The sequence below is a fragment of the Littorina saxatilis genome, linkage group LG1, assembly GCF_037325665.1.
Source record: "Littorina saxatilis isolate snail1 linkage group LG1, US_GU_Lsax_2.0, whole genome shotgun sequence".
NCBI classification, from domain to species: domain Eukaryota; kingdom Metazoa; phylum Mollusca; class Gastropoda; order Littorinimorpha; family Littorinidae; genus Littorina; species Littorina saxatilis.
This window is the reverse complement of record NC_090245.1, coordinates 56,222,519-56,238,475: the sequence shown is the minus strand read 5'-3', so window position 1 is coordinate 56,238,475 and position 15,957 is coordinate 56,222,519. Positions and strand designations below refer to the sequence as shown.

Below are 15,957 nucleotides of genomic sequence, written 5' to 3'. Positions count from 1 at the left end.
ACTTTTTGATTTTAAATCAAGTCAACTCTTCTATGACGTCACTGTTTCTGATGAAACAGGGGAGATGATTGAACAACATACGCGCATGCGCAATTCATGTTAGCCTCCATCATCTCCGGGTGTCTGTTTTTTTACGAGTGGGTAAGTAAGCTGCTCCCTTCGAAGGTAAATATTCCTTTAGATGTCTTTGATCGCAATAATACAATGCGCAGTATCTGCTTATTAAGAGATGTCATATTGAAATCTGTTCGTCAGAAGCTTAACTCTGAGATTATGAGAATGTCAATACGGCCATAAAGAGGAAAACACCGAAGGCGAAGCAGCCGGATTGTTATTGAATGGCAGCGAAGACGACGTGTGGTTTGTTGATTCTCGTTGATGGATATTTTGGTGATTAGTGTAGTACCCATTTCTTCTTTTCCCATCTGTCATATTAACATATATATACAATAACACAGTCATGGACAGAGTAGATCCTGAATGTGCTCAACAGAGCCTCTCCGTACCTTTCGGTTGAAAGTGAAACTGACAGTGACACTGATTGACACAGGTCAAGATTGACTGATTAAGTTAATAAGTTGGTTTGCCTTAAGCTATCACCGCACCTTTAGTTTTGTTATAATTCGTGATAGAAGGATAAGGTAAGTCTAAACATAACCGTCTTAGAGATTTAACGTATTTTGGTCAGTAACAAACGTTCCAACTTACCTTTCTTGTTTTTTGATTTCGTCTTAAAAGATACTTGATTTGTGACTGATGGGTTGCTGCTGGCAGAAATTGCTGATAATGCAGTAAATGTTCTTCAGTTATACTTACAGGGTTTCCATTGCTTGTTTGCAGGAGTGCTTCCGGGGATTTTTCGTCGTGTTAAGCAACTAAAAGGAGTGCAACTGAATATACCAGCGACTGAGACAACCCAAGAAATTCCAAGACCATGCCGGCGGTTTTGCTGGAAAGGCTGCCTCTGCCCAGCCTGCAAACTTATGTCACTCTTTCTGTCATTTTCCTGGCATCTTCCTTACTTTACACACACCACACAGTCATCACTGGTCAGACAGCTGTTACCCTGCAAGATGCTGTGGTCACCACAACACAGATAGAAGAACAGTCCTCAAGTTTAAGAGGCTGGATACCAGAGCCGGAGATCAAGGAACCAGTTGCCGGAGAAGATGCGGATATCTATGAATCTCTGGGTATTCAGGAACCTATCAACATGACACTTCCCTATGACAACTACCAGGAGAACTTCCTCTGGGTTCTCTTTACAGAAGCCTGGTGTGTTTGGGTGAGTATGTCAGCTACTTACATTATTTTTGTTTTTTATATTTAGTCAAGTTTTGACTAAATATTTTAACATCGAGGGGGAATCGAAACGAGGGTCGTGGTGTATGTGCGTGCGTGTGTGTGTGTGTCTGTGTGTGTGTGTAGAGCGATTCAGACTAAACTACAGGACCGATCTTTATGAAATTTGACATGAGAGTTCCTGGGTATGAAATCCCCGAACGTTTTTTTCATTTTTTTGATAAATGTCTTTGATGACGTCATATCCGGCTTTTCGTGAAAGTTGAGGCGGCACTGTCACGCCCTCATTTTTCAACCAAATTGGTTGAAATTTTGGTCAAGTAATCTTCGACGAAGCCCGGACTTCGGTATTGCATTTCAGCTTGGTGGCTTAAAAATTGATTAATGACTTTGGTCATTAAAAATCTGAAAATTGTAAAAAAAAAATAAAAATTTATAAAACAATCCAAATTTACGTTTATCTTATTCTCCATCATTTGCTGATTCCAAAAACATATAAATATGTTATATTCGGATTAAAAACAAGCTCTGAAAATTAAATATATAAAAATTATTATCAAAATTAAATTGTCCAAATCAATTTAAAAACACTTTCATCTTATTCCTTGTCGGTTCCTGATTCCAAAAACATATAGATATGATATGTTTGGATTAAAAACACGCTCAGAAAGTTAAAACAAAGAGAGGTACAGAAAAGCGTGCTATCCTTCTTAGCGCAACTACTACCCCGCTCTTCTTGTCAATTTCACTGCCTTTGCCATGAGCGGTGGACTGACGATGCAACGAGTATACGGTCTTGCTGAAAAATGGCATTGCGTTCAGTTTCATTCTGTGAGTTCGACAGCTACTTGACTAAATTAAGTAAATATTGTATTTTTGCCTTACGCGACTTGTTTGTTGTTGATTTTTGTGTCGTAGTGAAACTGTTTAACTTTAAGTCAAGTATATTTTTCTGTGGGTGCTCGGGTTTTTTGCGTTTTATTTCTTTTTAGCAGAATCATTTGAGATAAAGCAGAACATTTGCTTTTCCAATTTCTGTCATTCTCAGTGGATGTTGATATCTCAGCACCAATATGAGTAATGATACTATTGCAGAATTTATACAAGCATCCTGATGATTTTTCCAAGTTGTGTGAAATTGATGATGACATTTTGATGGTTATGATAAAAGCAAAAGACATTTGTAGCTTAAAAAATAGTGCCCTTAGGTTTAACTAGTGTGTTTGGGGGAGGGCGGTCTGATTTTAGTGTAAGGTGGATAGATCTGCTCTTTGTGATGTGTACTGACTCAGATTGTTAGTAATGACTAATATGACGCTTACAGACTGGCCCAAACATTTCAGTCTCATCTTGGTTTATACCACACTTGGTACTACTACTAGAGTGTCAATGTTACCGTTTTTATTTACAGACCATAGTCAACACTGTTTACTGTCTGCTGATTTTGCTGGGCAAACTGATCCAGGCTCTCATTTTTGGGGAACTGAGAGTTAGTGAACAACAGGTGAGTGTCTCGTGTAGATCTATGTATTCAGCATTTTTGGAGTTTGACAACGGAATGTTGACTTGATGTTTTCAGTTTGCATCTTCAGTTTGATTTGAGGGCTGGTGCAGTGGTGGTGCTTGCTTTGTATGTACATATCTGTCAAAAGTTTGCTCAAACCTGTTTTAAAGAAAAGGCAACAAACATTGCTAAAATGTGTGTTTTTGTATTTGCTTAAAAGTTAAATATAGGTTAGTATTGTGAAATACTTAAATCAAACAAGGGACTTTTTACTTTATTGTTATCTTGTTCGTTTCATCTAAATTTAGTTTGAAACTCAATGAAGGAAAAGGCTACAGTGTAGAGGTCTGCATTTAAATTTTAATGAACTGTGATTTTTAGGGCTAGTTTTCTTGGCTTTAGGCTTTTGTTCATACACAGAAAAAAGGCATCACATTTGTATACTACAGAATATAATCAGGTCCTATATGAGCCTGGGGAAGCAGTTTAAAGAAATAGCAGTACAATGTAGTTTGGTTGGGTGTGATAAATACTAGGTTGCATGAAGTTACAACTAGTGAAGAAATAATTTTGAAATGCTCATCTTTTGCACAGCATCTGAAGGACAAGTTCTGGAACTTTGTGTTCTACAAGTTCATCTTCATCTTTGGAGTGATGAATGTTCAGACCATGGAGGAGGTGGTGCTGTGGGTGGCATGGTTCACCTGCCTCGGTTTCTTGCACCTCCTGGTGCAGCTGTGCAAGGACCGCTTTGAATATGTGAGTTGACACATAGCGCTCATATATATGTGTCTTCCTTGTCTGCTGTCTGTCTCCCTATTTTAATTTTCCTCTAATATATTTTTGTAAGATTTGACTCTGTGTGTGTGTGTGTGTGTGTGTGTTTGACAAAGAGGTTTGGGATTTTTCTCTGATTTTAGTTTTAGTTTTTTTATACTCTGTGTGTATTTGTGCGACTGAAAGAGAGGGTTGAATTGTTCCCAGATTTTTATTTCTTTTGCGTTGAACTGTTCTGTGTGTTGACTAAATACATTGTACCACACTTATGGGCTTATGAAGCTATACCCGCAGCAAAACTAAAGAGTGACTACATGTATCGCTAGACTCAAAAGTGATAAGATGGTACCTGTCTTTCTGGATATTTGTTGTAACTCAAGTCAGTGTTGGGATTTTAGACATTTCAAGCGCATCACACTCTGTTCGACCTACATGTACCACTCTTTTCGGAAGAAATACCATTTCATTCACCTAGTTTTGTTGTACAATCTGCTTCATTTCACGAGCAATGGCTTGATATAACTGTATTTCTGCTAGTTATCATTTTCCCCGACAACTCCACGCTCCGCCCATGCCAAGCTGTTGGGCCTGCTGCTGGTGTTGATGGGTTGTTCAGCCACTCTGCTAGGGGTCTGCGTGGCTGCTGGATTCAAGTTTGGACTGACCATCTTTGCCTTCATGGCTGCTGAGGTGAGTCACGTTCCTGTTAATAGAGTAATAGTTTTGACATTTGGGATGTTGTTCAGTCTTGAGGCTGTGTTTTTACATTTAGTCAAGTTTTGACTAAATGTTTTAACATAGAGGGGGGAATCGAGACGAGGGTCATGGTGTGTGTGTGTGTGTGTGTGTGTAGAGCGATTCAGAGTAAACTACTGGACCGATCTGCATGACATTTTTCATGAGAATTCCTGGGTATGATATCCCCAGACGTTTTTTTCTTCATTTTTTTCAATAAATACCTTTGATGACGTCATATCCGGCATTTTGTAAAAGTTGAGGCGGCACTGTCACACCCTCATTTTTCAATCAAATTGATTGAAATTTTGGCAAAGCAATGTTCGACGAAGGCCGGACTTTGGTATTGCATTTCAGCTATTAATGACATTAAAAATCTGAAAATTGTAATTAAAATTATTTTTTTATAAAACGATCCAAAATTACGTTTATCGTATTCTTCATCATTTTCTGATTTCAAAAACATATAATTATGTTATATTCGGATTAAAAACAAGCTCTGAAAATTAAAAATATAAAAATTATGATTAAATTAAATTTCCAAAATCGATTTAAAAACAATTCATCTTATTCTTTGTCCGTTCCTGATTCCAAAAACATATAGATATGATATGTTTGGATTATAAATACGTTCAGAGAGTTAAAAAGAATAGAGATATAGAAAAGCGGGCTATCCTCCTCAGCGCAACCGCTACCGCGCTTTTCTGTATTGTTAATTTTACTGCCTTTGCCACGAGCGGTGGACAGACGATGCTGCGAGTGTACGGTCTTGGTAAAAAAATGCTTTGCGTTCAGTTTCATTCTGTGAGTTCGACTGAGCTTGACTAAATGTTGTATTTTCGCCTTACGCGACTTGTTTTAATTTTGAAAATTTCATAATCGGACCAGGGTAAGTTCTCTTACTATCTTACGTGAGCATGTTTCCATGGTGATTCATGGTTTTGGATGTAAAATGAAAATCTGATTATCTGAAATAAAGGTGCGTAATATTTAGAGGCTGACATGTTTGCAAGTGGTAACATTTGTAACAATTAATTTAGTAGAAAACAGCCAGGCTTTCACAATAGGCCTCCTGTCTGTTATGTTGCTGTGTGCTCACTGCCTAAATCATCCTGTTATGATTTTTTAACTGGGTTCTAGGGACTAGGATATTGTTTTGTGTTGCACTTTATCTGAGATAGTGTTATACAGTAATGCGTTCTTGTTTCTTCCTGTACAGTGTGTTTTGCTGGGTCTAAAAACGGTCTACGTAATAGTCAGGTAAGTCACTGGCTGCATTGTTCGTGCTTGTGTGTATAGGAGGGCATACATGAGTGTGTGTGTTTTAAAAGGTATTGTGAACAGAGTGGCTTATGTCCTATGTTTTGATGTTTTGGTTGTTTACATTATATCTAAGTTAAGAGCAGTCAAGCCACAGTTATCCATACCTTGTTACTTGTTAGTGTTATTCTTGTGTCTGATATGTTCAACTGTTTTCTATTCTTGTAGAAACTGCTGTCATGTTGAAAAGATTTCCTGTAAAAGTCTATTTTGATTTTGAGAGGTAGATGAGGCAAGAACTTGATTCCTCCATTTGCTCTGTGTCTTTTGTACAGGTACCTTATCCACCTGTGGGACCTGAGCCTGGAGAGTGTGTGGGAAAACCGCTCTGTGTACGTCTACTACTCCGAGCTGATCTTCGAGTTGTCCTCTCTCTCCGTTGACTTTGGTCACCACCTCCACATGCTGGTCAGTTCTTTTCAGCTATCTCGCACATTTTGTGTCGTCCTTGTTTTCCATGTGTACCTTGTTTATGGAATTCTCTATGTGTGTTAGAACATTGCCTTTGAAATGATGACCTTTTGTTTCTTTCTTTGAAACTGTAAACCTTATTGCTAATGCTATTGTACGTTGTTGCAATTCAAAGTGATTTACAAAATTAACATGGAGGTTGACAAATGTGCTTTCAGCTGTGGGGCAACATCTTCCTGAGCATGGCCAGCCTGGTGATTTGCATGCAGCTGCGTTACCTGTTCTACGAGTTCCAGCGTCGCATCAAGCGCCACAAGAACTATCGCCAGGTGGTCAAGAACATGCAGGCCAGGTGAGCACTACTTTAAAAAAAAAAAGTGTATTTGCAGTGTGTATTTTACTTACTAGTCTAGTATTGAAACTTACATCAGTAATCATTATAATGAGATGAGAGCCCTGTCACTATGCTGCCATGGAGACTTATTGGAATCAAACCTGATGCCAACTGAGTTCATGTGCTGCCATGAGACAAAGACCACATGCTGTCAGGATTCATCTGTTGTAAAGATTTCTTCAGAAAGACCCATGTTCAATATTGATAGTTTTATCAGTGGAGTTGAATAATTTTTCTGTTATTGTTAGTCGCGTCAGTGTGTGTTTAGACAATTTGTCTGGATACATTTGGACAGATTCCTAAATTGTAAGGTTTGAAGGTGTTTTTTTAACAAGATAGTCGCAATTCATGAGTAATATGTTAAACAGATTTATGCGTCTCGACAGTGAATTTTACCTACAGAAAAATGTTTGTGTATTTAGAGTGACCTCTTTTCAAAATTATGGATGAACTTTATTTTTAGGTTTCCAATGGCAACACAAGAAGACCTGGAACTGAATGCAGATGAATGTGCCATTTGCTGGGAGAGCATGGAGGCTGCTCGCAAACTGCCCTGTGGTCATCTCTTCCACAAGTAAGAGATTTTTGTTTGTGTATCTGTGTCAAGCACATGTTGGCTGTAAGTGACTGATGATTTGTGTGGTGTAAATATGTATTGTTTCTGCTGGCAGCCTGCATGGCTGAAGGGCTGACATGAACAGTTCTTTCTGGCATTCTGTTGAACAGACGTGAACAGTTCTTGATGATGTATATATCTGTATATGATTTGACTGCCTCACCAACGCATGCACACAGTATAACAGTAGGATTGACATGAACAGTTCTTGCTAACATTCTTTTGAACACTTTATTTGATCGTGACTGACATTCTGTTCAACACTTCCTGCTGATTTTCTGTTTGACCACACGATCGGATGAATGTTTAGCAGGTTGATTGACATGGACACTTGCAGATGTCCAGCTTGGCTTAATAACTGACATGAATAGCGTCTCCTGTAACACTGTTCTTTGAAATTGTATGTTGGTTACCACACAGGGTTTGCTGACATCATGCAGCTGATAAGCTATGGTCAAAATAGGCATCTTTGCACTTGGTTTAATCACATCACTCAGGGGTCAAGCTCATTGCAAATATTGTATTTTTGGCCTGTCATACGCATTTTAGCCCCAACGCAGCACAAAATTGTTCTTGACTTATGTAAATTTAAAATCAGTTAAAATCGGTGCAATCTGTGATCATGGATGTGCTGCTTTCTGTGCTGTGCAGCTCTTGCCTGAGGTCATGGCTGGAACAGGACACATCCTGCCCGACCTGTCGCATGACCCTGAGCGAGCGCACTGGTGACCAGAACCCGCGCGCTGATCGTACTGAGGCTGCTGGTGCCACTAATGTCAACCTGGCAGAAGCCGCAGCTGCCGCTAACCAGGGCACGACCAACCACTTCTTTCATTTTGATGGTAAGTGCTGTTTTATGGTGTTGATTGCTGGGTTTTTTCCAAGCCTTGGGTTTTTTTTCTCCCAGGAACTGGACTCAATAATAAAACTTGTTCAAAGAAGTTACCTGCTTCATTTAAATGTGAAGACTTGTACTTTTAGAGATTACATTTAAAGGAACATCAGTAAATGATGATGAGAGTGCAAAGTTATTTGTTTGAGATTACCTCACTGGGCAGTAAGCGTGCAACATACAGTCTAACCTTGTCATGTCTATGGTTTGCCAGTTTTGTAAGGCAAGTGATGTACACAAGTCTTGTCTCTTTCAGGGTCACGCTACGTCAGCTGGCTTCCAAGTTTTTCAGTGGAAGTGACACATACCAGCTTGATGCCAGGGCAACAGCTCCGTATCCAGACCTCTCAGTTGGACAGCATGGTCAGTGCTTCTTGGAGTCGTGATAGTGTCTGTGTAGAGAAATGTTTCCTTTCCCAGTTTTGTCCCCACACTCAAAAAGAGACAGGTCAGTTGAACCTTGATTGAAAGCCTACATGCTTCACCTATTTTCTCTGCCTTTTCTTATGCTGGGCAAAGTGGACACTTGGCCATTGGAAAGTTCTATTGAGAACAAATGTTTCCTTGTGAACCGTTGGTCAATCACATTTTAGAATTTATTTGGAAGCGCTTTTATGGACCAACATTAATCTAAGTATGTGAGTCGTTGCAAGTTAATGCTATACTATGTGAGTTGAGTAAGTATATTAATCAAATGAAAATTTATTTTTGAAATTTTCGATTCTGTCCCGTCCTTGTTGGATACTCGTAAGGATATCATTTCAACTGCAAAAGTTATACTCTAGCAAATAAAATGAATGTTTCTGTTAGCCTTTACACATGTACGTATGTTTGCACACATTGCTTGTGATCTGTTTTGCAAGAACTGTCTGCATTACACCTACCTCCGATTTCTGAAGCACCATGTAAGTGGACTTGTGTCCATCTGTGTTCTTCGCTGTTGGGAACAACTTATAGTTGCTGAATCTCTTAATTAGCCTCTTCAGACAGAAGCTTTTTACACATACCTGTTCGCCAGGTCTTGTAGATAGCTGTTACTTGTACTGAATTGCTGCCTGATCTCTGTTGCAGTGGCTGTACACTTTATCTCTATGTTTCCACAACCACCACCAGCTCTGTGTGTTTATTTTATCATGCATTTTGTGCTGTTCTCCAGCTGCGTCAGGTGCAGATGATGTTCCCCAACTTCCCATCCCAGGTAATACTGGATGACCTGCGACAGACACGCTCCGTGGAGGTCACCATCGACAACATCCTGGAGAACAGGCTGCAACCGGTCAGTAAATCTTTGTGTCTTAAGTCCTCCATTTTTATCTTATTAGGTGTTTTTTTACTGGATGCTTGTGGTTTGCGGTTCTGTTATTAGTGTGCACAGTCAAAGAGTGCTGAAATTATTTCAGTTTCTGTCAGAGAACAGTGGTCAATGCAGGACTTTTGTTTGTGCTACTAGTTTCACTACCGCTGCAAAGAAATGAAGATTGCAGAGTAATTGTTAGACAGGAAAAAGACTAGATTTTGATTCTGAAAGTGCAGGGCATTAGATTTCAAAATTATTTTTGATGTGATTCATTTGTTCTTCTTCTCATAGTCGAGGACAATAGACCTGGCAGCATACAGGGAAGACTACTGGGAGAACAATCCGAACTCACCTCATCCACAGCAACAACAGGAACCACAGTCGGTAAGATAGTTTTCACTCTGGTATATCAGTTTGTTCAGCTCTATGATTTTGAGAGCAATAATGTGGCCTGTCCAGTGAGATTAAACATACTCTAAGCATGAAATCAGAAATGTGCTTGCAGCATACAGTGACACACCCTTTACAAGACCGCAAAATGTGAGAAAAAAATCATGTCTTAAAAAGGAAGGAGTCTTAAACTTTTGATAAATTTACAGAGGTTGTTAAAAGAAAATCTGAAGAAAAAAAAGTGTCAGCATGTTTGCAGATAAAGCAGTGCCCTATGGGTCCCTCAGAAAGTTAGATGCCCCAACAGATATAAGTACAGGGGACGTGCTGTACGGTTAAAGTTGTCATTTGCATGCTACAAAATTGAACCCAATGGTTTTAATAATGTGGATATCGACATAGCATGCCTCATAAGCGACCATCACTATTTACATTTGCTGTTTTCTTGACATTGAACATGTGAGGAAATTTAAATGTATTTTTAAGCTCAAAGGGAAGATGGCATGCCTTACCATTGAGTGTAGTTAGCGATTGAGCCTTTAGCGATTTGGTGCAAATAGAGTCACAATTGTTAACCATGGCTTTTTCTCTTTCTTTTTTTGTGCCAGCAGCAGGAAGTGACACGGCTGCCCACAGAAGCGTCACACGGTACAGACCAGATGGCTCCTCAAGCTGCTACAGACTCAAATAACTTTGAGGTCAGGGAGCCAACAGAAGGCTCACAACTTTCAGATGCTGTTTCTTCTTTTACCACAACTTCACAGCCGTTCCAGTCTCAACAGTTGGTGCCTGTGGAAGAAGCATCTCCAAGCCGGTGTGTATAGCAACAAAGCTGTCTGTGAATAGCAGTTTTAAATGACAGGATTAAAACAATCTCCTCATTGACACCGACTGTAAATTGGACTTTTGACTTTTCCCTCATGCTCATTATCTGTGCTGCGCTGGCGGCAAAAACCCTCCGCGCAGAGGTGTTTCCAGACACATCGTACGTAGTGTGTTTAATGGCCCTATGTTGCCCCAGGAATTTTGAGGCGCATGTCAGTTCAAGTCAAGTTAGACATTCTGAAGCAAGTTTGTTTTGAAAGTGTCAAAAACTGAAGCAGAGACAGTTTATTATAATTGTGACAGGTTTCTTGAGAAAAACATTAAAGACTTCTGATATCTGCATGGACTTGAAACAGACACGCATCCATACATGTATTCATGCTTGTGAGTGGAGACATACACATGCATGCTTGCACATAACAACCACAAAGCCAGAGCCTGCATTTGTAACAAGGGTTGCAAACAAAACTGAAACTAGGTAGCTAACCATAAGCTTTGACGTTGCAGTGACGGAGCAGTGGGAGGAGAGCACCAGATTCAGGCCCAAGGCGGGCGATTTTCCAAGTCTGCGTCAGAGCGCATGTCCATGCTTGAACAGAGGAAGAACGCCTTGTTGGAACAGGCTCGCAGGTGAGTTATTTTTCTTATTGAGTGAGTTTAAGTTGGTTACATCAGTGGCTTCAGTTGAAACCAGACTTAAGCATACACAGGTGATCGGAAAACATTTGTGTTGTGAATATAATCAAACTGTTGGCTTAAACCTGCCACTGTGACAAGCTAGTCCCACACTACAGCACCCTGACTATCAGAGGTTGACAATGGTTACACCTAACTACCCCATACCACTGCCTGGCTGACAGAATCATGGGTCCTGTAATATTTGTATGCAGCACACCAAAAAGCAGAAGCTGATATATGCATTCAGCAAACAATACAGACACCCACATTGGGTATTGAGCAAGCAAGTCACCTATGAAGAGGCCAAGACTATAGTCAAAGAGAAGCAGAAGAGAAGATGGCTCCACCAACACCCAGACTACAACAAAAAGGATGCCTACTACCTCCTACCCAGAGATGACCAAGTGGTCATTGTGAGACTGAGAACAGGCCATTGCAGACTCAAACATCACCTGTATACCAAATACCACATTGGTGATTCTGCATCGTGCCCCTGTGGCACATCTCCAATGACAGTGGAACACTTCCTGCAGGACTGTCCAACACACCAAAACTTGCGAGCAGAGACCTGGTCTGCTGACACACCGATGAGGGACAAACTCTATGGATCCATGGAGAGCCTCCGGCGTACAGCAGCCTTCATCAGGGCCTCCGGAGTTGCTGTCTGAGCGAACGACGAAGAAGAAGAAGAAGAAGAGCAAGCAAGACAAAGAAACCAAGAGTTCTCCCTTTCTTTTCATCTTGCTTGCTTACTTTGCCAGCATGTGGGCTTGTAAGGATCAGAGATGAGATTCTTCCTCCTCTTGAACAAATTCTTCTGGTACTCAGTTTGGTAAACAGTTGGGCAGGTTAAAACTTTAATTAATTCATTGTGACGCAGCAAACACCAGGGTCATGTGTGAATCATTGCCTGTCTTCTTTTTATCCAGGCGTAAGAAATATACAGTCTATGACATTTGTTTTTGATTTTTCAACTTGTAAAACCTTTCTTCCTATATGGCCATTGTACACTCTCAGCTCTGAAGGATGCGTTAACAGGCTGCGTCTCTGTTTTCAGGAGATACTTGGCTCGCCATTCAGAGGCTGGAGGAGATGGTCCATCATCTGCAGCTGGCCACCAGAGTTCAGATGATGACAGGGTACGCAGACGCGAAGTGGTCTTGCAAGCTACGCAGAGGCGTCTTAATAACTCATAGTCATAGTCATTTTCACTGTTTGTTTGTTGCCTCTTTGTCAGCATTTGTTTCAGTTACAGGTGTGTGACTGCATGCAGGTCCCTGTGTGTGTGTGTGTGTGAAAGATAGATTGTCTTAGGAAGAGAGAGTGTTTAGCTGGTATATGGTTAGGAGTACCTGATTGCTGATAATTTGATATAACAGTGGTTCTAATGTTGTTCCAGTGTATGTGATAATATTGATACTGAGAAAGAACAGTTTGGAAGCTGTAAATATTGTGTCAGTGTTGTTTGCTGTTCCTCAGTCAGTACACATGTGGAAGCTATTCTTCATCACATTGAAGGTGGAATGGAGTGTTGTTGTGCACACATATATTATTTTTCTATTTTGTGGTAGATTTCCAGCATATCTTGAATATTTTAAAACAACTATTTTTGAAAGTATCCCAGGCAAACATATACACATCTTTATAAAATCTGCCATTCAATAACTAATCAATTTGTTTTAGTTCATTGATATTATTGGATTTCATAACAAACCTGACACAGAAATGACATGCTAATGTTATTTGATTTTACCCTACTGTTCTTTTGATTGTACATATTTTCTGTGTCTCAGTGATAAATGGTTGTGATGACCTCCACTGAGAAAACTTTGGTTTTAGCCCAGACCCATGATATTGGGTTCTGGTGTTTACGTAATCGATGCAATAGCTGTTCACTTATGACTTACACTCGACACACTATTACTAATGATTATAGCATGTTAGATGTTGGTGGTGACGTTTTTTGGTCTGTGATGTTTACCTTGTGACTTGCCGTTTCCTTTGCTGTGCTTTATTCCCTTTCCACTACCTATGGTTATTGGGAGCTTTGAGTTCAAGGAAAGGAATGTTGACATAGACTTTATTACACACTGTCGGCCATTTTGTGTAGCCAGGTTACAGGAAGTCTAGCAAGACTCGCACTCTGTTCGAAATGTCAGTTTATGCGATGTCCGTTTTTGGTGGATCCGTTTGGGCTTATCAGCTATAGGTTGTCTTTTTGACTCACATGCGAAGCAAAAGTGAGTCTATGTACTCACCCGAGTCGTCCGTCCGGAAAACTTTAACGTTGGATATTTCTTGGACACTATTCAGTCTATCAGTACCAAATTTGGCAAGATGGTGTATGATGACAAGGCCCCACAAAACATCCATAGCATCTTGACCTTGCTTCAAGGTCAAGGTCGCAGGGGCCATAAATGTTGTCTAAAAAACAGCTATTTTTCCCATTTTCTCTGAAGTTTTTGAGATTGAATACCTCACCTATATATGATATATAGAGCAAAGTAAGCCCCATCTTTTGATACCAGTTTGGTTTACCTTGCTTCAAGGTCAAGGTCACAGGAGCTCTTCAAAGTTGGATTGTATACATATTTTGAAGTGACCTTGACCCTGAACTATGGAAGATAACTGTTTCAAACTTAAAAATTATGTGGGGCACATGTTATGCTTTCATCATGAGACACATTTGGTCACATATGGTCAAGGTCACTTTGACCCTTATGAAATGTGACCAAAATAAGGTAGTGAACCACTAAAAGTGACCATATCTCATGGTAGAAAGAGCCAATAAGCACCATTGTACTTCCTATGTCTTGAATTAACAGCTTTGTGTTGCATGACCTTGGGTCAAGGTCACATGTATTTTGGTAGGAAAAATGTGTAAAGCAGTTCTTAGTGTATGTCATTGCTAGGTTTAGTTATTTGACCCTGAAGGTCAAGGTCATGTAAAGGTCAAGGTCAAGCATGTGAGTCGTATGGGCTTTGCCCTTCTTGTTTCCTACTTTTTGGCCCTTCCCTTGGTTACTCATCTTTTCAGTAAATTGGTCCTGGAGAACTTGACCACTGTGATATTTTAGCTAAAGTAATTGGACATTTGTACAAAGAAACTTTGTGAAGATTGAAACCACCTCTATGTTAATGCAGTTATAATTGTATTGGCTCAGTGAAGCCTTTTCCCTTTTTTTACACAGGCAGTAGGAAAGATAGGGGTAAGTCATATATCATTCTCATTCCTGCTTTCGGGGATGTAGGAGTTAATAGTCTCCCCTGCTATTTGATTTTTAAAAAGAAACCACCTGTGAAGATTAAAACCACCTCTATTGACATATCATTTGCACCCCAACTTATCCTTTTTATACAGAACGGTTCAAAACAAATGACTGACATCACTTGAAGAAGTGATACTAAAGGTGCAATAGTTAATGCAGATTTGCTGCCTTTGAATACATTCACTCATACTTCATATCCTGTAGGTTTGCTATTATCCGCATCATTGGTACTAGGGTGTAGTCTGGAAGCTCAACGTTGCTTGTTAGCAAACATCCGTTGCAGACATGCTGTTCAGATGTAATTAAATGTAACCGACATGGATATCACTACTCAATGTCGCCAATAATGCCCAGTCCAACTTTTGAAATGTGACATGGTTTAAGCATATCTCTGAAGAAAGGATGCTCAGTTTTTTCAAGATACATGTATACCAATATTTGTTTATTTGTTGCTTAACGTCCAGCCGACTACGCAGAGCCATATCAGGACGAGGAAGGGGGGGATGAAGGGGGCCACTTGTCAAGCGATTCCTGTTTACAAATGCACTAACCCATTACTTGTGTCCCAGCAGGCTTTAGTAAAACTAAATTAATACCTACTGGAAGATTACCAGTTTCCAGTATGTTAAAATAGGCTTAACCTATCTACTGCTGGACTTACATCAGAACACTAACAGATTAAACTATACATGAATCGCGAGACAAGCGGCAAGAGAAGAGATTTTTGGAAAAAATACAGGTGAATGAGCAAGAAGGCAGAAAAAAGAAAAGAATTCATGAAGAAAAAGAGAGCATGACAGGAAAGAGGAACCAAAAATCTACCTAACAGCAAACTAGAAAGCTCCTGCGGTTCCAAAAACAGGAGGGGCCTTTAATTTCATAACCGCAGTGCCCCACTGCGGGAATGTATACCAATAGAAATTGAACATATTACCATCATAACTGACAGTGCACACTCACTGGAAATTAGCAAAGCAAATACTTTTTTTCGTGAAAGGGCAAAAATCAGGGCCCTAATTGTTTTCAGCAACATGTCATGCAATTCTGTTGGCAATTACACCTCTCAAATCAAACTTTGGAACTACTGATCTGCATTTGTCTTGCCAGAAGAGTTTAACCGCAAGCATTCCTGATCCATTTTTATAATTTTCGTCTGCTTGGATTTTATTACTAATTGTTATTACCACGTGTTGCTTTGTCATTTGTCTCCACCTTTGGACTTTATTTCTGTACATTTAAAAATCTTTCTGTATTTGCAAATTATTTTGAATTGGAGACTGAGTTGTGATTTGAGAGGACAAGAGACAGAATGTGTGAATGTTGCAGATTTGTGGCTTTTACATTTTTTTTTTAGGTCATGTTTACTAACTCTTACTTATTGGACAATCCGCTTTAGACATTACCACTTTCATTTTATTTGTATCAGTCTGCTTTACGTACAGACTGTTGTAAATTTACACTTCTTGTTCGTGGTGTTGCATATTTTAAACTTTTGTCTACTGTGAATCTGTTATTATCCCCCCCTCCCCCCAAATATTTGATCAGAA

The 15,957-nt window shown here is 39.8% G+C and overlaps 1 protein-coding gene across 3 annotated transcripts; it reads left to right on the top strand.

The window, feature by feature from the left end:
- The first annotated feature begins 21 nt into the window (after window positions 1–21).
- Window positions 22–15,957, top strand: LOC138974774 (E3 ubiquitin-protein ligase AMFR-like). 3 transcript variants are annotated; one of them, XM_070347511.1, is made up of 16 exons: window positions 22–141; window positions 841–1,285; window positions 2,714–2,806; window positions 3,401–3,565; window positions 4,121–4,273; window positions 5,538–5,578; window positions 5,914–6,046; window positions 6,268–6,401; window positions 6,907–7,017; window positions 7,711–7,901; window positions 8,208–8,314; window positions 9,108–9,227; window positions 9,540–9,632; window positions 10,247–10,452; window positions 10,971–11,093; window positions 12,199–15,957. In XM_070347511.1, the coding sequence occupies exons 2-16, from the start codon at window positions 935–937 to the stop codon at window positions 12,335–12,337; spliced, it is 2,160 nt and encodes a 719-aa protein (XP_070203612.1). In that variant the 5' UTR covers window positions 22–141; window positions 841–934; the 3' UTR covers window positions 12,338–15,957. The 3 variants fall into 3 exon arrangements, with proteins under 3 accessions (XP_070203612.1, XP_070203620.1, XP_070203605.1); XM_070347519.1 differs by having other exon boundaries at window positions 73–165; window positions 10,250–10,452; XM_070347504.1 differs by having other exon boundaries at window positions 73–165.